This window comes from Mesoplodon mirus, assembly GCF_964341445.2.
Source record: "Mesoplodon mirus genome assembly, chromosome: 11".
NCBI lineage: Eukaryota > Metazoa > Chordata > Mammalia > Artiodactyla > Ziphiidae > Mesoplodon > Mesoplodon mirus.
The window spans coordinates 38513416-38535207 of NC_138987.1; the positions used below are offsets into that span (position 1 = coordinate 38513416).

Sequence of the window (21792 nt, forward strand, 5' to 3'; positions counted from 1 at the left end):
TCTGCAGACACTACCCCCTTTGCCTGTAGGTTCCACCATGGCCTTCAAAGCCCAGTTTATTATCTGGTTTCTATGACTTCAGTTATTCATTCAATACTGAGAACCTGCTACCTGCTGGGCAGAAGACTTGCTTCCTGCCATCATGGAACACAGGCTAGTAGATGACAGTCAATATTACCAAATGCTATAAACAAAATGCTTATGGTGCTATGTGGGAGTATAACAAGAGGAATTTAGATTGGGGGGTTGGATGAGGCATCTTTTAGGAAATACTTAGCTAAGGTCTGAAGGATGAGTAGGAGTTAGCTGAGCAGAAGGGAAACAGAGCTTTAGATGTAAAAAACAGGTAAAAAGCACTGCGGCAGGAAGGAAAAGGGCAGTCTGAGGAACTGAAAGGAGCCCTCATGGCAGCCCTATGGCTGTGGCCTTCCCCTAGCCTTCCCGAGGTACCCCATGCGAGGCCCAGAACCCTTCCTTTGTGCGTCCCGTTACACTGAGCTATTTCTGGCAAGCTCAATTATTAAATTCCTTAAAGGCAGAGATTATCTTAATTCTATTTTGGACACTCAATACATTACAAATAACCAAGTTTTATTGATCCAAGATAAAACCCTGATAGGAAGTCAGAAGGCTCTCATCTCAACTTGGATCATTGGGCCAGGCCCCTGGATTCTGCAGGACTCAAAACCTTTTTCAAATTCATGGGTGTCAAAGACCTACTTGACTGGAAGTCTCCAATTATGAATGTGGCTCCTCAGGTTAACTTGCTTATTGCCTCTAGCAGACAAAAAGTACAGGTAGTTGAGTTAGGGTAAAGGATGCGTCTGAATTTGAATTTACTTAAACCAACCTCCCATATCCTTTTTTTTTTTTTCTGGTGGGGGGTGCTGCACTGAGAGGCGTGTGGGATTTTAGTTCCCTGACCGGGGACTGAACCCATGCCCCCTGCATTGGAAGTGCGTAGTCTTAACCACTGCACCACCGGGGAAATCCCTCCCCTCATATCCTTAATGTGAGTATATATGCACTTTGTGAAACAAATCAACCAAGTTCAGTTCTCCTAACTCATTCGAGTACATTTTGTCTCATTCCTTCACCATTACTGGAAGCCATCTCTTCAGTTCAAAATTCAAGTTGGACAGGAAGGGGAAACAGCAAAGTTTCTAAAAATAACTTTGGTTTACCTATCATAAAAGGCATGGGTGGTTTTGAATTCCAATAGTAATAAGAGAACAAGGTGCTTAATGAATCCCAGTACCTTTATTTTGAATCACAAATTCCTGGGTGACTAAAATTCCTAGAGTTAAAATTAAATTGGGAAGGGGCTGACTACCAGAAAATAAACACCTACTTTATGAATACAATAGCAACAGAAAGGGTTTCCAATTTTTAGAAGAAAAATACCATGAAGCAGCACCACCTGGTGGGTGTTACAAGATGAAATGCCCACATTGACTGTTCTGAGAGCCCCCACCGCACTGCAGATGTTTCATCAAGGACAGCTGCCATCAGAGCTGCTGCAAGGCCATGCTTCTCACTGCAGCTAGCCTCACAGCTCCTCAAACAGAAGACTGAAATGATATATCATTCCTGTTTTAGAAGCTTTTGGTGTACAGAACTTCTCGATGTGGATTAACACAGCCTTGCTTCTTGAATTGAAGGAACGCCATGAACCAATTTATTAATTTGTCTGTGGTATAGCCTGCCAGAGTGCTCTGCAAAGACTTTTTTTTCCATTCCTACCATGGCTGGGTGAGAGGAGAGGAAAGGGTGGAAAGGTGCCACTGTACTAATAGGCAATTCAGGTGATGCTCTGGGCTCCATTTCCTTTCTGTAGGCATTTCTTTTGGCAGCTGCAGCAGCTTGATGGGGGGAGGAAGAGGCAGCCCACCAATCACCTCTTCTTGAAGCCATATTTTTTGCGTTCATAGAAGAGATCTGTCTTAGAGCTCCCCAAATTGACAATCTTTGGGCAACCATCTCTCTGGAAAACAGAATAGATAAGTTGTTAAAAGTCTCTGAGCTTGAACTGAGAGGGATTTAAGATAAAAATAACTTTTGGATTAATGGTTTAGCCATTCATCTTACCAGTTCAGTTATCCTATTTGATCAATCAAGTATTTACTAAACACCTAGAATGTGCCCAGGGCCTGTCCACCATTTATCCAGTGGCCTACACTTATAATGTTGGATTCTTAGCCCACTTCGGTTACTAATATGATATAGTGGAGGTAGAATCTAAAACTCTTTAAGATATTCAAAGGATTTTCTCCAAGTCAGAGGTAAGAAATGGTAATAATCATCTACAGATCAAGCTTCTTAGCTCTCTTTCACTATCCCAAGAAAGGAGAAAATACCAAGGGAAAAAAAACTAAAGACTTCAGGAAATAGTACCTTACATTTTAAATATCATAAGACAATACTGAGTTTGATGTGTCCATATTAATTCACTTAACCGGACACATGGTCTTGGGGGAAGAGTGCTCCTGTGCCAGAGATAGCTGTGGACGGCTCATACTCTGATGTGTAGTGACACCCTCCCCTGGCCGTTTTGTGAGCTTGAGTGGTTTCAGTGAAGCCCTTGGGAAGCTGTGTTTTGCAGGAATGATGACTCCATCAGCTGATTTGGGATGATGGGAGGAAAACTGGGGGAACTGCTACTGGAAGAAACCTTCTTAGATCTCATGAATTTATTAAACACCCATGTCAAAGGCAGCTGTTTCCTGTGACACTGGGCTATAGAATGAATGAATGAATCAAGTCCTTAGGCATCTCATTTCTAATTCAGCTGATTTCTCTTTTTGGGCACTGATATCAACACTGTACAAAAATCTCTGAAACCACACAAAGCCAACACTAACATTTCATTATTTTTTAGAAAACATGTACCATGCATTACACTGAGAACTACTATCTGTGGAGTTTGGTGTGCTAAGCAAGCCAGGTTGTGGACCCAGCCCCACCAATGGCTTGCTGGGTGAACTCAAGTAAGCCACGTAATCTGTACTGAAAGTCCTGGTACAAATGTGGGAAGAGCTGCCTCTCCCGGCCCCAGGTAGCCTGCTATTAAACACAACAGTGCTTTAAGCCCTTTAGGGATGCTTTGAAATTTTATGGTATTATGATAGCCTGTTCAGGCTTACTCTGCCTCACTGACTTGTGTGACTGTGGGCAAACCACTTCTGTCTGGATTTGTATCCAACTATAAAATAAGATGACTGGATCAGGTCAATGTATATAAACTGTATTTATAGGGCCCTAGAGAGTCCTGAGAGGTGCCAGGTGACAGTAGGACTCACCCCCCCCAATCTGTGCAGCTGTGTTCTCACTCATATTAAGATTGTAGGGACTTCCCTGGCGCAGTGGTTAAGAATCCACCTGCCAATGCAGGGGACACGGGTTCAAGCCCCCGTCCGGGAAGATCCCACATGCCTCAGAGCAACTAAGCCCATGCACCACAACTACTGAGCCCGCGCACCTAGAGCCTGTGCTCTGCAATGGGAAGCCACTGCAATGAGAAGCCTGTGCACCGCAACGAAGAGTAGCCCCTGCTTGCCACAACTTGAGAAAGCCCACGCTCAGCAACGAAGACCCAACATAGCCAAAACAAACAAACAAACAAACAAAAAAGGTTGTAGGCTCTGGAGATAGGTCATCTGAATTTTGAGAAGTTATTAACCTCCTTGTCTCTCTTTTTGTCACATATTAAATTACTACAATGGTAGAACAGACCTTACAGAATTAAGAATCAATATACTTAGAACAATGCCTAGCATATAGCCAGCCTTTAATACATTATAAGAAATTGCCAAAAATAAATATCAGCAATTTCATGATGGTTCAACCTAACACACAGACACACACATACGCATGTGGCTTCTGTGTAAGATACTTTTTGAAGATGGGACTCTATATGTTAAAAAGTTGAAAAAAAAATCGGAAAACTAACGCATTGGATTATTAGCTCTTTGGCTTTTATGGCATTTTCTCTCACTGACTTATAAGTTTCCTGTTTTCTTTCCTAAACTCCTGTTTTTTATTTTCTACACATCTCCCGTGGGTCTCGTGGTTGTTCCCAAATTCCACCAATGCTGTGAAGAGGTGACGATGTGTGCATCGGAACTGGCTGGCTTTTGTGAATATGCCTGTGAATGGAAAGCATGAAAAGGAAGATGGAAGAGCTGTTAAGAAACCTCGAGGGCTTCCCTGGTGGTGCAGTGGTTAAGAATCTGCCTGCCAATGCAAGGGACACAGGTTCGTGTCCTGGCCCGGGAAGATCCCACATGCCGCGGAGCAACTAAGCCCGTGCGCCACAACTACTGAGCCTGAGCTCTAGAGCCCGCAAACCACAACTACTGAGCCCACGTGCCACAACTACTGAAGCCTGCACGCCTACAGCCCGTGCTCTGCAACAAGAGAAGCCACCGCAATGAAAAGCCCACCTGCTGCAACGAAGAGTAGCCCCGCTGGCCGCAACTAGAGAAAGCCCGCACACAGCGATGAAGACCCAATGCAGCCAAAAATAAATAAAATAAATAAATTTATTTTAAAAAAAACCGCTAATCATGTACCAAAATATAACATACAACAGGGAAATACATACAGAACCAAAGGCAATTTAAAAATTTTGAGATCAGTAAAACATGATTACAGAAAATGCGTCCACATCTCCATTTCTTACAATTGGTAGCAAAGAATTATGAACAGCAGGCAAGACCTGCCTTATTAATAGAAACTACAAGATGAAACGTTCATTCTTTCAGCAACTGTTCAATGAGTACCTACAATGTAAAAACCAGACTGTACACTGGTTTGAGACCTTAACAAGAGTATATTGTTTTCTATTTGAAACTTTAATTTTAAAGGCTTTTAAGCTCTCAGTAAATGTATCCATGAGGTAACAGGGATTATTATTCAATACTTCTTTTGGTGGAGATTTCCCCATAGCCACACACAGCATGTTAGTAGCAAAGCCAAGACCTGAACCTGGGCTCTCTACCTCCCAGTCTGGCGTTTTTCTCTAACAGGCCTTCCCAGAGGCAAGAACCAAAACTTTCCCGTGGTTTAGGAAGCTGCAGAGCATGGTAAACTTGTGAATTAGATTTGAAAAGTATCAAATAACTTTTGCATATATTTGACTGCTCTGCTGTTTACTTAAATGGGGAGAAGAGAATGGTAGAAGTAGCAAGAGAGGGAGGGGCACATCCTTACACACCCTGAGAAGACCAAGACCGTGAGGCGGTCAGACTAAGTGCTCTGAGTCAGACCGTGCACCCTCAGTGGGGATGAAAACATCTTCGCTATTATAGTGGTTTGTGATCTGAAGCTTGTTCTTACCCAACAAAATCTTACTCCTTAGCATTCAGTTCCTCTTTTTGTGGAGAAAATGTAATTAATTAACTAATTAATCAATCAATTTTTAGGCCATGCCGGGCGGCATGCAGGATCTTAGTTCCCTAATCAGGGATCAAACCCGTGTCCCCTACAGTGGAAGCGTGGAGTCCTAACCACTGGACTGCCAGGGAATTCCCAAGAAAATTTAATTTAAATTAGATTTTAACTTTTCTCCTTTGGGGGGACAATAATGGGGGAGAAAAGGGTTGAGAAACTCTGGTTAGATAGACCTGGGTTCTAATCCCGTATCTGCCACTTATTAGTCATGTGACCTTGGGCTAAGATGCTTAACACCTTTAAGCCATTCGTTTCCTCATCTGTATCATACAGAACTTTTGGAAAAGAATGTCCAGCACAGTACCTGGTACACAGCAAGTGCTCCAAAAATATTAGCTACTATTTTTCTTGTTCTCTTGTTGGGAGAGTTAAAGAAAATGGTTAAGTAAAAGGTGTAAAGGAGTCAAGGGCGAAGGGAGATCCAATATGATGCCACACATAAGAAACTACAAATTGGGACTTCCCTGGTGGTGCAGTGCTTAAGAATCTGCCTGCCAACGCAGGGGACACAGGTTCGATCTCTGGCCTGGGAAGATCCCACATGCCGCAGAGCAACTAAGCCTGTGCGCCACAACTACTGAGCCTGCATTCTAGAGCCCACAAGCCACAACTACTGAGCCTGCATGCCATAACTACTGAAGCCCATGCGCCTAGAGCCCACGCTCTGCAACAAGAGAAGCCATTGCAATAAGAAGCCCATGCACCGCAACAAAGAGTAGGCCCCACTCGCTGCAGCTAGAGAAAGCCGGTGCGCAGCAATGTAGACCCAATGCAGCCAAAAATAAATAAATAAACTTATATTTTAAAAAAAAGTGTCCTTTGGGACACAAAGCTTCACTTTATTATTTTTTATTTATTTATTTATTTATTTTTGGCTGAGTTGGGTCTTTTGTTGCTGCGCACGGGCTTTCTCTAGTTGCAGCGAGCGGGGGCTACTCTTCATTGCGGTGTGTGGGCTTCTCATTGCAATGGCTTCTCTTGTTGCAGAGCATGGGCTCTAGGCGCGTGGGCTTCAGTAGTTGTGGCACATGGGCTCAGTAGTTGTGGCTCACGGGCTGTAGAGCGCAGGCTCAGTAGTTGTGGCCCATGGACTTAGTTGCTCCGCGGCATGTGGGATCTTCCCGGAGTAGGGTTCGAACCCGTGTCCCCTGCACTGGCAGGTGGATTCTTAACCACTGAGCCACCAGGGAAGCCCAAAGCTTCACTTTAGATAGGACAAAGTATTTCTTTCAAAAAAAAAAAAAAGGGACTTCGCTGGTGATGAAGTGGTTGGGAGTCCGCCTGCCAACGCAGGAGAGACTGGTTTGAGCCCTGGTCTGGGGGGATCCAGCATGCCATGGAGCAGCTAAGCCCGCAAGCCACAATTACTGAAGCCCACGTGCCTAGAGCCCGTGCTCCGCAGCAAGAGAAATCACCGCGATGAGAGGCCTGCGCACCGCAACAAAGAGTAGCAGCCAAAAATAAATAAATAAATAAATTTATTAAAAAAAAAAAAGCAAAGAAACAAATGGTCCTCTGGCAGCAATGCCCACAGATATTGTCCCCAAATCCTGAGTATTCTTGAAGCTTTGAAAAACTATGGAGAACACCCAGCTTAGTTTACTGGTCTAATTCCCTTATAAATTATGGAGGTTGCAGGAAGAGAACAATAACAGGGGTTGCTTTGGTTGCAGGAAGATTTCTGCATAGGAAAGTCTTAGGTACTTAATCTACATGATGATCTGTAAGGCTGAGAGGCTGGATCATATCACTGGACTGTTCTGTGTTCCTTGGAAACTATTGCTGAGTAAATGTGAGCTAGATACCATCTCAGATATCCTCAGAACATTCCTGTACACGTGAAGTAGAGGAAGTGGTGACATCTAGAATAATTCTCAGGGACAGAATGAGGCACAAGGATCCAGAGAGAACAGGTCACATAACGCATGCAGAGGAATCAGACAGCAATTAACATTTATTAAGCACTCTCTGGTTGCCAAGCATATGTCAGATAAGAACTCCAGCTACAACCATGGAAAAGTTCAAGAAAATGTTGTCCTTAATGGACTCTTTAGCTAGTTTTAGCTAGTTTAAGAATTGTTTGTACTTTCTCTTCACTGATATTGTCTCACCGTGGTATACAGGCTATAAATAATTACCAAACACCTACTATATACCAGACACGCTGTAGGGGGAACCCTATGGATGATTTACAGAGGTAGCAACAAAAATGTGGACCATACTTACAGTATATGCCAGGGACTATACCAAGAACTAGGGAAAAGGGGAGACAAATACACAAACCAAGGTCCTTTCTATAAAGGGAGTGTAACCTAGCTGGTGGATCAGATCAAGCAGGATATGATTTGACAGTCAAAGGGAAATGCAGGGCTTCCCTGGTGGCACAGTGGTTGAGAGTCCGCCTGCCGATGCAGAGCACACGGGTTCATGCCCCGGTCCGGGAGGATCCCACATGCCGCGGAGCAGCTGGGCCCGTGGGCCATGGCTGCTGAGCCTGCGTGTCTGGAGCCTGTGCTCCGCAACGGGAGAGGCCACAACAGTGAGAGGCCCACGTACCACAAAAAAAAAAAAAAAAAAAAAATAAATTTTCTTATTTTTAAAGATTTTATTTATTTATCTATCTATTTATTTGGTTGCATTGGGTCTTAGTTGCCGCACGCGGGATCTTCGTTGCCATCTGCTGCATCTTCATTGGGGCATGCAGCATCTTTTAGTTGCAGGCTCTTTTAATTGCAGCATGCAAACTCTTAGTTGTGGCAAGTAGGATCTAGGATCTAGTTCCCTGAGCAGGGATCAAACCTGGGTCCCCTGCATTAGGAGAGCAGAGTCTTAGCCACTGGACCACCAGTGAAGTTCCAAGAATTATTTATCTTTTGCCTTATGCCTTATCCTAGATTAGGTAACCAGATACCTTATACTAGCCTATTGGGAATGCATCACACTTCCTTTTATTGTGTCATAAGAAGAATAAAAGCTGATTCATGGGTTTCCCACCCCTCTCCCCAAGAAGCCTACTTTTGGTATAGACCTACAGCCCTCTACCCTAGCATCTGGCTCAAGAAGTTGAATAACTAGCCACTGCCACCACACAATGTCAAGGGGCAAAAATGTCATAAGAAGAATTGCAATCAATTCTGCAAAATCAAACCAAAAGCATTCTCTAGCCACTTAGAGCTGAAATCAGCTTGAATTGTCCCAAGTTCATAAGTCATCACAGCCACCCAAATAGTCCTTAATGATAGTTAAGAGAATTACGGAGTGGCTATTACACACCATGCACTGTGCTAGGACTTAAAAATGCAGGATATTGGGAATTCCCTGGTGGCCTAGTGGTTAGGATTCTGGGCTTTCACTGCCGTGGCCTGGGTTCAATCCCTGGTTGGGGAACTAAGATCCCACAAGCCATGAGGGGGGCAGCCAAAAAAAAAAAAAAAAAAAAAAAGGATATTATTTCTGAATAAAAATAATGAGAGAAAAAAAGATAACAAGAGAGAGAAACATCAAAGGAAGAGAGGGCTTTCCAAATTGCTAGTGTTGACAAACATTTGCTTCTCTTGCATTTTTGTCCTTGATGCAAAATAAGTGCATTTTGTTGGACTACATTCAGTTTGGCTCACAAACCTTGAAGAAGTGATAACCTAGATGACTAGATGAACATAGTCATATACAGACCATAGGAGTGGATGGCAAAGTGTTACTAAATAGAGGGAAGGATCAGATGAAAAGCTTAGTATATACTCACATCTTTCTCCTGGATGGTGCACTCCTTACAATAATAAGCATCCGAAACCCCGGGGCCTCCACAGATCACACAGCGTCCCTGGTAAGAGCCATAGTTACATTCATCACATATGCGCACCAGGGTGCAGGGACGCACATAGGAGTCACAGATCACACACTTGCCATCACCTGTGAGGAAAAGAGAATGGAGTTATGCCCACTTGCAAGTACTTCAAGTCCTTTGCCCTCCTCCTGTTAATGGGGAAATACACTGGTCTTCTGATGGTGATTTTAGGGCCTGCTGCTTTGGCATCACAAAACTTGGCTTACCTAGTGTCCAGCTCAATCTCCACAACACACAGGAAAAGTCAATCAACTAATGGGTAAAGAGCTTAGAATAGCACCTGGTAGATAAGTCTATATGATTAACTGGCAGAACGCTGTGTGTGCTGAGGACAGGGTCATGCTACTCTGGTCCACAGCTAGACATTTTTCTCAAATTAGTGTCTAAAATGTGCAAGTTGGAGTGGGGTGGTGGCCTTTAGTTGTAGCCCGGCATTGTGTTAACATGCTTGCAGTCACATATACTCAAAGCCCTCTTAGTGGCACCGCTGGAAATGCCCGTTGGCTAGCTCCACGGAAACTGAGTGGGACGGGTGGGCTGTCTGGGGAGGCGTGTTCCACTCACATTTTTCACACAGTCTTCCAATGGCTGCAAGATGAAAGACGGTAAAGAGTACAATTAGGATTAAGGTTTTGACGAAGAGGGGACAAACATCCTCGAGCTTGAGGTGGGGAGAGGAGCAGGGACGACAGTGAGCCCTAAGGAAGTCTTTCCATCTTATCCTCATAAACTTCAATCCGAACCAAATCCACACCCTCCCGAAGTCCCTCCCAGGTCCTGGGCAAACTGAGAATTTCTCCGGACCCCATCCCGGCAGCCCGCCTCCGGCTCCCAGCACGCACGCCCCGCCCTCTTTTCATCAGAGACTACAAACCCACGCGCTCCTACACTACCGACCGTGAAGCGGGAAACGTGGCGCCCCCGAGGCAAGACCCTAAGGAAGTGATGGGAACCCCAGACTCCTCAGGTTCTAATACCATCCCCACCGAGACAGTCGGGGGCAGGAGGCCGTCTCACCAACACCAGCCTGCTTGCGGCAAAAGATCAAGTCCGGATGATGTTTAGCCATAGCTCCCTCTATGCCACCGGAAACTTAGGGAGCTTCCGGTCGACCCTTAACCTCCATTGTTCCTGCCTCCTGGTCGCCGTGATTGGTTCTCTAGGCTTCCATCAGCGTTTATAATCTTTGCACCAAGCCCCGGTCGTTCTCGCGCGATCACATTTCAAAGACAAGTTTCCGTCCTAACTGGGGAGTCAGGTCCTTGCAGGTGCATGAAAGTCATCAAAAAAACCAAAAAACAAAAACTTTCGAGATCTGAATGGAAGATACAAATTGCAAAGTGCAAAGATGAAGCTTGCACTTCGATAAGAATCTTCGTTCCCGGTATTTACTTCCGCAAGTGTTTTTATGCAGCTTTGTCCTCTCCCCTCTAGGTTCCCCACACGGGAGCTCCGCCCAAGGCGCTCGCAGGACTCGGCGCCTCTGGGGAGGCCCAACCTTCACTGTGTTGCGTTTCTATTCAGGCCACGCCCCCTACCCGAAGGCTTTAAGTACGCCGTGTGCACGTCATTTTCAAGCGACCTCATCTTTGTCAGTGCACAAAATGGCGCCTTACAGCCTGCTGGTGACCCGGCTGCAGGTGAGAGCAAACTGAGGGCCCTGTGGGTTCACGGGGGCGGGGTGCCTCCTCCTGTGCTTGCGGCTGTGGGCGAGGCAAGGCGAGGCGAGGCGGGCCTGACGTCCGGCCGGCTTTTCGTGTACCTGTCCCTGCCGCGGGCCCGGCGCCCGAGGTCAAGGCGTCCCCGGCTCAGTAAGCTCTCCCAGCCTTGTCTCCGCCCCGCTGGAAGCGTGGGTCTCAGAAGCGGCGGCCAGGTGAAGGGTGGAGGCACCTCTTTTGAGGGCCGCACTTTCTCCCCTGTAGGATTTTTTTTTTTCTTCTGCTGTTCCTCAAGGTGAGGACAAGGTGACTGGGGGGCGCGGTGGTTGTTGAGCCCGCTAGGTCCAGAGCCCGAAGGCCTCACTTCTCATCTCTCAGCAGCAGACCCTTGCTAGCCAGCTGCATCCGTGGTTGCCAAACCTGAAGTTTAGAGGAAAAAAACTATTACCTATTCCATCTTGTGGGGATCCTGCGGAACATATAGCCAGGAGTTCGAGGGGGCCTTCCGTATCCAGACGTAGTAATTAGTAACCATAACTGTAGTCTCTCACCTTTGCACAAGATTGCAAGACTTAATTCCTCATCATATCATTTGGTTCATATAATCATTTGGTGAGATGACTATTCTCATTTGATAGATGATGAAACTGCTAGAAAGTAGGTAAAAGTTCCTGCTCTCTCTGAGTATTACCTAAGTGCTTTGGCCTAAGCATCTGCCCTACTACCCCTGTGTTCTCTGTTCTTGTTCATGTCAGCCTGCCCTCAGAACTTTCTGAGCCCGAATGTGATCCTGGAGCTGACATTTGTATTTGTGAGAGTACCAGAATGGAGTATTTTGAGCTCATAATTAGTTGCTTTTCAGTTACTAGATGGGAGGGTAAAAGAGACTCAACAATTTGACCTTGACTGTCCTGTTATGAACCATCTAGAAAATTGACTGTGACTGCCAGATGTTTTTTCACTCCTAACTTGACAATCCTAGGAAGGTGGTGTTATACTCAGATTCAATGTCAGGCATGTATTTCATTAATAAAAATAAAGCGAGCAAGCATTTATAGATATTCTCTGACAACCTTTTACATTTAACTTTGTGGTTCTACTTTGGATCAAGTAGCACAACTCTGATTACAGAATTGAAAGAGAAGTTTTGTACTGTACTCTCAAAAAGTATTGTGTTACTAGAAGTTTTTTATTTTTATTTTTTTAAGTCACATTGCTTAAATTTAAACCATATGGTTTAAAGCAAACTCATCATTTATTTTATGATCTCTAAATTCTGGGCAAAAAAAGGGATTTGCTAATTATCTCTTTAGATCTTTTGATTCTCCAGGTTAACAAAGTGGAAATAGTGTTTCTTTCTGATCCTCCTGACCCATGATGTAGTGAAGTTAGGCAAGATTATTTGATAAGATAAATTATTACAGATTTATTGAGCTTGGAAGAGAGGACTGATATCACAAAGGATCTTGGAATGCATGAGTGTTAGACCTGTGTAGGAAGAGATCTGGACTATAGTTCATATTCTACCCAGTGCAAGTGACCTTGAACTTGAGAACTGAATCCCAGTTTCCTCATCTGTCAGTCGGGGATTATGTTCATTGACAAACATTTATTGAGTTTTTGGTGGTCGGCTTCCATTCATATTGTTATGATGATTGTTATAAAGTGATGAGAAAGTAGAATATATTTGTTTATGATCATCATGTTGTCCAACTTCCTCTTTCACAGATAGACAATCCAAGACCTTGAGAACCTGAGTCTCCTTGTTTGTTCATTTAGCTAAGATGAATGAACAGCATTATACCACACTGTCTCCTAATAGCCAGGCTGTCTTAAGTAACGACCAGCTACCACTATGCTCTGAAAACCTTGTAAATTTACCTCTTTTGTGTTTAGCTTCATTTGAGAAGTGATGGTACTACTTTAGTTGTCGTGTCTACAGAACCCTGTCTGTGCATTCAATTTATTACTACCTTATTCACCACATATTTACTGAGTACCCACTGCTTCCTCTGGATACAATGAAGCAAAAAAAGCAGACAATTTTTGTTCTTGTGAAACTTCAGTATATTCTAATGTATTCTACTGCAGAGGACCTTGGAGTTCTTTCTCAGCTAAAGTATTTTGGGCAGAAGACCAAAGGTCTTGGTTGGACCTTGGCTGGACCAAAGGTGAAGGTAGATGATAGAATGATGGCAATTACTACTACCACTAAGAGTAGCTAACATTTACCTTAGTGTGCCGGTAGTCTCACATGATCCTGTGAGATACGGCAGATTTATTAGCCCTGTCTTATAGATGAAGAAACAGGATTAGAGCAGAAACATAGTGTAATGGCTAAGAGCATGGATTCTGGCATCACACTCTCTTATTTGAATGCTGACTCTAATAGTCACTCGCTGTGACTTTGGGCAAGTTACTTCACCTCTCTATTCCTGTTTCTTCACCTGTAAGATACGGATAATAGTATATCTGACTTATCTAATATTCATAGTTGCAAAGTATTTAGAACCCTGCTGGCATCTAGTAAGTGCTATATAATTGTTTGTTAATTAAATTAAAGTAGACTTGTCTAGGGCCTTATCACTAGTTGTTAGCGTATGTGATTTGAATCTGCTCCTTTCTGACTCCCAAGGCTGAGGTCCCAGCACCTGCACTATAGTACTGCTTCCCTTTGGCATCAAGACTCAGCCTGTCAACCAGGGTACCATTAATGGTCCATAACCAGAAAACACTGCTCTTTAAAGTGTTCTATTGTTTGATAGTACCTGCTACCAGGTAGGAAGATAGAAACAGAGTGAAGAAAATGGAGGTGAAATTTTTGAAAAGCCACATTTACTCTCTGGTTTTTTAAATTAACTTTTGTGTAAATGAACACGGATGGTAAATAAAAGTGGTTGGGCACTTCAGATACATTTTAGATTTTGGTTTTGCCTTGAGGTACTGGGATGCTGAGTTCTCATCCTGTGACCTTGGGGAAGTCACGTAACCTCTTGCATGTAATCTGAAACAGCAGTTAACTACAAAGAAGTCTGACACATTTGCAGAAGTTATAAGTGCCTGTATAAAGTGCCATGTTTAAAAAAAAAATCTTGCTTTGAATTGGGAAACAGGTCATCCCTATTCACTGTGGTACCTTCTCAGGAGTCCTATAGTCAGCTATTGATTTGAACTGAATGAATGAATGAATGATTGAATGGATGAGTAAACAAACTTCCAATCTTAAATTTGGACAGAGGAAGAGGGGAGCACACCATTGCCTTTTTACAAAATTAATTAATTAATTAATTTTCGGCTGCGTTGGGTCTTTGTTGCTGCACGCGGGCTTTCTCTAGTTGCGGTGAGCGGGGGCTGCTCTTCGTTGTGGTGTGCGGGCTTCTCATTGCGGTGGCTTCTCTTGTTGCGGAGCACAGGCTCTAGGCACACGGGCTTCCGTAGTTGTGGCACGTGGGCTTAGTAACTGTGGCGCACGGGTTCTAGAGCACAGGCTCGGTAGTTGTGGTGCACGGGCTTAGTTGGTCTGCGGCATGTGGGATCTTCCTGGACCAGGGATTGAACCTGTGTCCCTGCATTGGCAGGCGGATTCTTCGGTTTTTTTTTTTTTTTGCAGTACGCGGGCCTCTCACTGTTGTGGCCTCTCCCATTGCGGAGCACAGGCTCCGGATGCGCAGGCTCAGCGGCCATGGCTCACAGGCCCAGCCACTCTGCGGCATGTGGGATCTTTCCGGACCGGGACACGAACCCGTGTCCCTGCATTGGCAGGCAGATTCTTAACCACTGCGCCACCAGGGAAGTCCCACCATTGCCTTTTGAACCAACTGTTCCTAAAATGTTTATTGAAAGCTTACTCTGTGCCTAGCACTGTTCTACACACTGAGAGTGTAATAATGAACAGGCGTAGTGGAGCTTGTATTGTAGTTCTGGGGAGACAAAATAAACAAGTAGACAAGAAAATTGTGGCTATGAAGTGGGACAAGGAAGATAAAACGGGATAGTGTGGTAGAGAGAATAGGCGTGAGGATGTGGCATGGCTTTAACTGGAGTGGTTGGGGAAGGCCTCTCAGAAGAGGTGACATTAAATATAAGAAGGCAGCCCTTCAGCATTTTGGGAGGGGAGACTTGAAGCAGAAGGAGCAGTATGTGCAAAGCACCTGAGATGGTCTGAGGGTAAGAAGTAAGGCCAGTGTGGCTGAGGTGATGAGAGGAAGGTCTGAGCAAGAGCTAGGAGCCAGGGTCATGTCGGCTCTGGTAAGGAAATTGGCTTCTACTCCAAGTGTAATGAAAATCCACTGGAAGGTTTTAAACTGTGAAGTGACAGGATCTGATTTATAACTGAGAAGAATCAGGCTGCTGCGTGGATGATGAACCACAGAGGGACGAAGGACCACAGAAGGACAAAAGAGGAGGCAGGGAGACCAATGGGGCCTGTTGGAATTATCCAAGGAGTGGTGAAGGTGTCTGGGACTAGGGTTCTGGTAGTGAAGGTATTTTGGAGGCAGATGGGTTGGATGTGGAGTGTGAGGGACAGGGAACAGTTAAGGATGACTTTTAGGTTTGGGGCCTGAGTAACCGAACGATGGGTGAACTTGAATTCAGTAGTCATGTGTTTGCATAGTACTTGCAAAACTTAGTCAGGAGCCAGAGCTCCTTTATAAATTCAACAAGTATCTGTATTTCACAGGTGAGGAAGCTGGATGGGGTCAAGTGTCTTGCCGCAGGGTCCCTCACTTGAGTATGAGCTTCATGTCTGAAGTGAGCCCTGTTCATCTTGGGCATTATTCTGCTACCTGGTGTCTCGAAGAGGGTCATCTGGGAAGTATTTAGAATGAGGGTTGGGGCTTGAGCCATCTGTCTTCATTGGCTCAGTTTTCTTTGACACACCTTGTTTTCCAAGCAGGTGGTTTGGAAGGCTCTGGGCTTCTCAGCATAAAGGAGGGGAGGGACTGCAGGGAGGCTGCTTTGTGGGGCAGGGAGGACTTGGATGAAGTTTGTCAAAAGGTACAATCTTCTGGTTATAAGATAATTAAGTACTAGGGATGTCATGTACAACATGATAAATATAATTAACACTGCTGTATGTTATATATGAAAATTGTTAAGAGAGTAAATCCTAGGGGTTCGCATCACAAGGAAAAAATTATTTTTCTATTTATTTGATTTTGTATCTATATGAGATGATGGATGTTCACTAAACTTATTGTGGTAACTATTTCATGATGTAAGTGAAATCATTATGCTGTACACTTTAAAACTTATACAGCTATGTCAATTATATCTCAATAAAACCGGAAGAAAAAATTTTTTTAATAAAAATAAACCAAAAAAAAATAGGCAGCACATAGAATATCAGGAACCTTAGGAGACTTCCTCCACCACATACTTACCGTGTGGCTTCAAGCAAGGTCTCTACCCTCTGTGGCTCTCAAGTTACACATCTGCAAAATGGGACAATTCATAGCTACCTTCCAATTAAGAAGGGTCCTGAAGGCCTAATAATATTTGGAAAGTTCTTTTTTTAAAATATTTATTTTATTATTTTTTTATTTTGGCTGCCCCGGGTCTTAGTTGTGGCATGTGGGATCTTTAGTTGCGGCATGCGGACTTCTTAGTTGCTCATGCATTCTGGATCTAGCTCCCCCACCAGGGATCGAACTTGGGCCCCCTGCATTGGGAGCACGGAGTCTTACCCACTGGACCACCAGGGAAGTCCCTGGAAAGTTCTTTGAATTCTAATACACTATAAAAATTTGTGAATAGTTTCTAATGTTATTTTAGGAATAGGCCTTTTCTCATACTGAGACAAAGGACAGACTTTTTCCTTAGATTGTTCCAGAATGAACCTGTAGAAGCCTTTCTTTATTTAAGGGATCCTAAAAGGCATGGAGAATGATTTCCTTGGATTCATTCTGCAAAGCTTGGGCCAAAGGAAAGGGCACCAGCTTTGCTGTGTGGCCCTGGGCAAAATAGTTACATTCCAGAGCCTCAGTATCCTCACAGTATCTTCTGGACACAGTATCTTCTGCCTCTGAGTATTAAATGGGATTGTGTATATAAAGTACTTGGGGGAAATCTGATGCAGGGTATGGGCACTTGGTGAAAGTTAGTCTGTCTCTTCAGTCCTGGAGATGGTCTGCAGCCTCCCTTGCCACAGCATTTATCCTCAAGACTGGTTCTTGGGATTTCCCTGGCAGTCCAGTGGTGAAGACTCGGCGCTTTCACTGCTGTGGGCCCAGGTTCGATCCTTGGTCAGGGAACTAAGATCCCGCAGGCCATGAAGTGCAGCCAAAAAATAAATAAATAAATAAATAAAAAATAAAAAAGACTGGCTCTGGGGAAACTGCTTGCTCCTCCCGTGCTGTCCGTGGATATCAGGTATGTAGTAGTTGTGCAGGAAAATCTTTTGGGTACTGTCCTAAGAGAGTTGGGAGAAGAGGCACAAATGAATCCACTGGCTTCCTGTTTTCTAATTCTCTAAATTGAAGGGCAGCATTGAGAAGATGCGCTCTAGAATTATATTTGCATTATCACCATCATTAAATATGAAGCTCCTTGGGGAATTTAGGCCCAGTTAGGAGGATTTCTGCCTTCACCCTGCAGAGGGCGAGGCAGTTTCCGGGTGGGAGCTTCGATCCTGTGGCCAGTTGTGGGGGTCTGCAGAGAGGCCTCGGGGATTCCTGTAACTGCCACACTTCAGTGCTGCGTAGCTGGGCTCCATCACTTTCGGCTGGACGTGTGTGTTGTTACTGTTTTGTTGTTGCTGCTCGCCGAGAGCTGCAGAGCTGACTTAAGACCAGGGCCTGGCCTGTGAAAGAGCTTTGGTGCTGATGAGGAAGAAGTCACGGCTTAGCAACTATGATACACTGGGCTGAAGCAAGAAGGGGAGGGGGCGAGCTGGGTGGAGCTAAATTCAGGCCAAACCATCCAGGAACTTGCATGTGTGGTGGCATGTTTAGTCTGCCCCGTGGCACCGTTGGCATTAGAGATACTGATAATGAGCTGTCAGCCCCGCTGTGACCGTCACCAAACTAGGTCTTGGACAAACACTGCTTCACTTGATATTCACAGCAACCCTAAGCTGTGGGTGTCATTAGCCTGTTTTCACCATGATGAAATAGACCCCCATTGGTTAAACGGCTTGCCCGAGGTCACAACCGGCGTGCAGCGGAGCCAGATTTTGAATGCAGGTTTGTTTGCAGAACTCAGGCTTTTTACCAGTCAAGCTGTTCCCCCAGAGAACTCACCTGGGCATAAAGAGTAGAAACTAGATCTCTGCAGAGTAGGCTGGATAGAGGGGATACAGTTCGGTTGGCTCCGTGCCCTGTTTGCATATGGATCTATTTGAGGCCATGATTGCCTCCTGCCCCAAATACCAGCAGAGCTTGAGAGGGAGAGGCCAGAGCTGTGGGTCAGCCTCACAGGCTGCCTATTGAGCTTACAGAGGATGCCCTTTGTAAGTATTCAAAGGGCTGCTGCCCCGGGGGGCCAGAGCAGGGTTTGGGATTTGTATGCGGTTCACGGTGTGCCTAGAGTCTCTGCTCCAGACAGCAGCAAAGGAGAATTAGGCAGATGAGTGAATCTATCAACTCATTTCTTAAAGGAACCCCCTACTGCCTTGGAGCCCATTTAGAGGCTGTGTCTTGGAGAGACATGGCTCCCTGCCCCCTTTCCAAGCCTCCGAAAAGGACTGTTCATGGCTCTGTGAACAGGCACTAATGGCTCAGCACAGCCTCTGCCGGAGGCACTCACAACTTGAATTTGAAAGCAAGATGAAGAGACTAGTGTTCAAATCATTGTTCTTCCTTCAACGTCCTAGGCTCTGAGTATATAGTGGTGATCAGATTAGACAAGTTTTCTGCCTTCATAGAGCTTACATTTTTTTTTTTTTTTTTTTTTTTTTTTTGCGGTACGCGGGCCTCTCACTGCTGTGGCCTCTCCCGTTGCGGAGCACAGGCTCCGGACACGCAGGCTCAGCGGCCATGGCTCACGGGCCCCAGCCGCTCTGCGGCACATGGGATCCTCCCGGACTGGGGCACGAACCCGTGTCCCCTGCATTGGCAGGCGGACTCTCAACCGCTGCGCCACCAGGGGAGCCCCATAGAGCTTACATTTTAGTGCAATTATTTACCTTCTTATCTGTCTGAGTCTCCATTTTCTCATTAAAACAGAAGACAGAATGACCTATAACAATCCCACTTGGCACAGTTGTTGGGAAGATGACATAAGATAACCTTTGTGATCTTGCTTGACACAGTTTTGTTTGTTTCTTTTCATTTTATTTCTTACCAGACTCCCTGGTGGGTCCACTTTGGTTGTATTCCTTCCTTCAGAGTTTGTTCTGTGTCAGTAAATGCAGGATCAGGAGAGCCTCCCTTACTCCTTGGAAGCCCTAGAGATTTGTATCCCATCCAGCAAGGGAAGGGACTCTATCGAACCAAGAAGCCAGATTGCACCAGAGCGTTGAACAGTTGGGACTGAGCCCCCATGGAGCACTGAGCCCACCTGGCTGATGGGCCTGTGGAGGTTGGGAGACACTGTCTGTAGCATAGTGAGAAGGTCATGGGCTCAGCAGGTTCCTAGCTGTGTGACCTTGGGCAGGCCACTTCCTGTGTCTGAGCCTCTCCATCTTCAGGGCAGTTAGGGAGGCTGAGCTCTGTCCAGCAAGGTTTATAAGAGTGGCTGGCATGGAGCAGTGTGTTAGCTACTGCGATTTACTCCAAAACAGATCTGAGGGCACCTGGCTGTTGGTCACCCTGATGGGAGACTCCCACCCAAGTAGAGGGAGTTTTGTAGCGAGGAAGTACTATAGGAATGCTTAGAATGAAGAAGACGTGATTATGGTTTTTGGTGATTTGAAGGGCTGAAGTGTGGAGGAGTGATTAAGCTCATTTGATCTGGTTCCAGAGGACGGGGCTAGGAAGCGTGCTGGGTACTTTCACGTGGGTACTCTCCTTTAATCCTCACTACAGCCTGTGAAGGTGTTATTCCCACTCACAGATGAAAAAAACTGTGTTTAGAAGGCTTAAATAAAAACACACAAGTTTACACAGCTTATTGCGGGTAGAGAGCTGGGATTTCAGCCCACGTTTCCATTGCTAGAATCTGTGCCTGATTTAATGGAGGTGTGTTTCAGTTCAGAAGCATTTGTTGTTGTTGTAAAGTATTAGAATTGTCTAGTAGTGGAACAGACTTTCTGGAAGAAAATGAGCTTCCTGGATTGATAATGTTGAATCAGGGGCTTGTAGAGGTTGCTGAAGAGAGGTTTTCTGCCTTGAGGCTGCCCTTGGCCCCCTAGTTCCTGAGAAAATGGAGGCTGAGGGCTTAGTGGCAGTATCTGTTCTAGATAAGGGCCTGGTATTTACTCATGAGAATTTCACAAGCCCCGAGACTTGGGCTCCAAGCATGGGGGAAAATTTTCCCGTTTCGTAGTTGTTGTGACATCTGTGTGGATGGCTTATGGATGATCTCTGGAATGTCTCTGGGCCCTGGGGCCAGGTTGAACCAAACATTGAGTATGTTTTACTTTTGGACTTAGGAAATAAAAACAAAACCCCAATAAGTTATTTTTAAAAAAATACGCCCAAGTCATCATCCTTTAAATAATACTGATGTGGACTACTCATACTCCAACCACAGTAGTCAGATATTATAAGACTCAGTAATATCTATTTTTAAGGTAAAGTTAATTTCTTACTTTTTTTCACATTTGTAAAGGTACCCCTTGTAGGAAACTTGGAAAATATAGAAGTATAAAGAATACCATAAAAATTACCTATAATTATTCGTAAAACCCAGAGATAACCCACCCCCACCCAGAGATAACTACCATTAACATTGTAGTATATTTCCATCTAGTATTTTTAAAATGTAATAATCCAAATTAAAAATATGTTTAATAATACATGTATTTATAATTTATATTTCTTAAAATTTTTTTCTGATTCTCAAAGTTCAAATTAAATACATATAAAAAGTAAAAAATTGTCCATAATTTCACCCTCCAGGGATAGCTACTGTTAACAGTTTGGCATCTACTCCATTTTGATTTTATCTGATTTCTTTAATTCATTTGTATCCAAATCAGTACTTAGAATTGCGAGGGTTCACTTGGTGCTTGGAAGGCTCAGTGTTTTGGCTTAGAGCCAGGCCGTCTCTGAGTGCTGGTGTATCTGTGAGACCTTGGGTGAGTTACTGTGCTTCTCCTGCCCTCAATTTCCTCATCTGTTAAATGGAGCTCGAATACAGTAGGGCTGTTCATCCATGTAAAGTGCTTATAACTTGGCACTCAATAGAAAGTATTAAATATCACTATTACTACTACTACTAGTAATTATTATTATCATTGTCTTTGCTTAGAAACCTCAGCCCTACCACCTGTTCAGTTTGGGTTCAGTAGGTATCCTGGTGCCAGGGACTATGGGGAGGTGTAGATTCAGCACAGACTGGTGTTTAGTGCCTCTCTTGGAGTCACTGTTAAATACCACAGGGTACCTGGCATCAGGCCAGGGGGTCTGGTGGAGGGGTCTTGGGGTAAGTACTCCTGGATGGGCTCGGGGGAGTTGTAAAATTGTGTTGTTTAATGTGTTGTCTAAATTTTCTCCATGAAATCTGTCCTCCTTTTTTGAATGGGAGGAAAAACCCTAGTAAAGGCTATTTAAAAAACAATCTGCTTTGTAGCATTTTACATAATAATTGCTATTATTTGGGAGCTCATTCACATAATTTCAGACCTCACTTAATACTGTGGGTATTTATTCCCTTTTTCCAAGTGAAGAAACTGGGTTCATATATAAAATAGATAACTAATAAGGACCTACTGTATAGCACAGGGAAGTCTATCTA

The 21792-nt window shown here is 44.5% G+C and overlaps 2 protein-coding genes across 2 annotated transcripts in view; one reads left to right on the forward strand and one right to left on the reverse strand.

Annotated features, from left to right (window-relative positions):
* Window positions 1-1241: 1241 nt before the first annotated feature.
* PHF5A (PHD finger protein 5A) lies at window positions 1242-10678 on the reverse strand. The gene is made up of 4 exons (XM_082636170.1): window positions 10313-10678; window positions 9860-9883; window positions 9194-9360; window positions 1242-1984 (listed from the first exon to the last, which is right to left on the reverse strand). The coding sequence occupies exons 1-4, from the start codon at window positions 10362-10364 to the stop codon at window positions 1895-1897; spliced, it is 333 nt and encodes a 110-aa protein (XP_082492296.1). The 5' UTR covers window positions 10365-10678; the 3' UTR covers window positions 1242-1894.
* Window positions 10679-10844: 166 nt separating this feature from the next.
* The window catches only part of ACO2 (aconitase 2), a 53297-nt gene continuing 42349 nt past the window's right edge, over window positions 10845-21792 (forward strand). Inside the window, exon 1 of the mRNA XM_082636165.1 lies at window positions 10845-10935. Within this exon, the coding sequence (XP_082492291.1) occupies window positions 10900-10935 (36 nt within the window). The 5' untranslated portion in view covers window positions 10845-10899. The remainder of the gene's footprint in view (window positions 10936-21792) is intronic.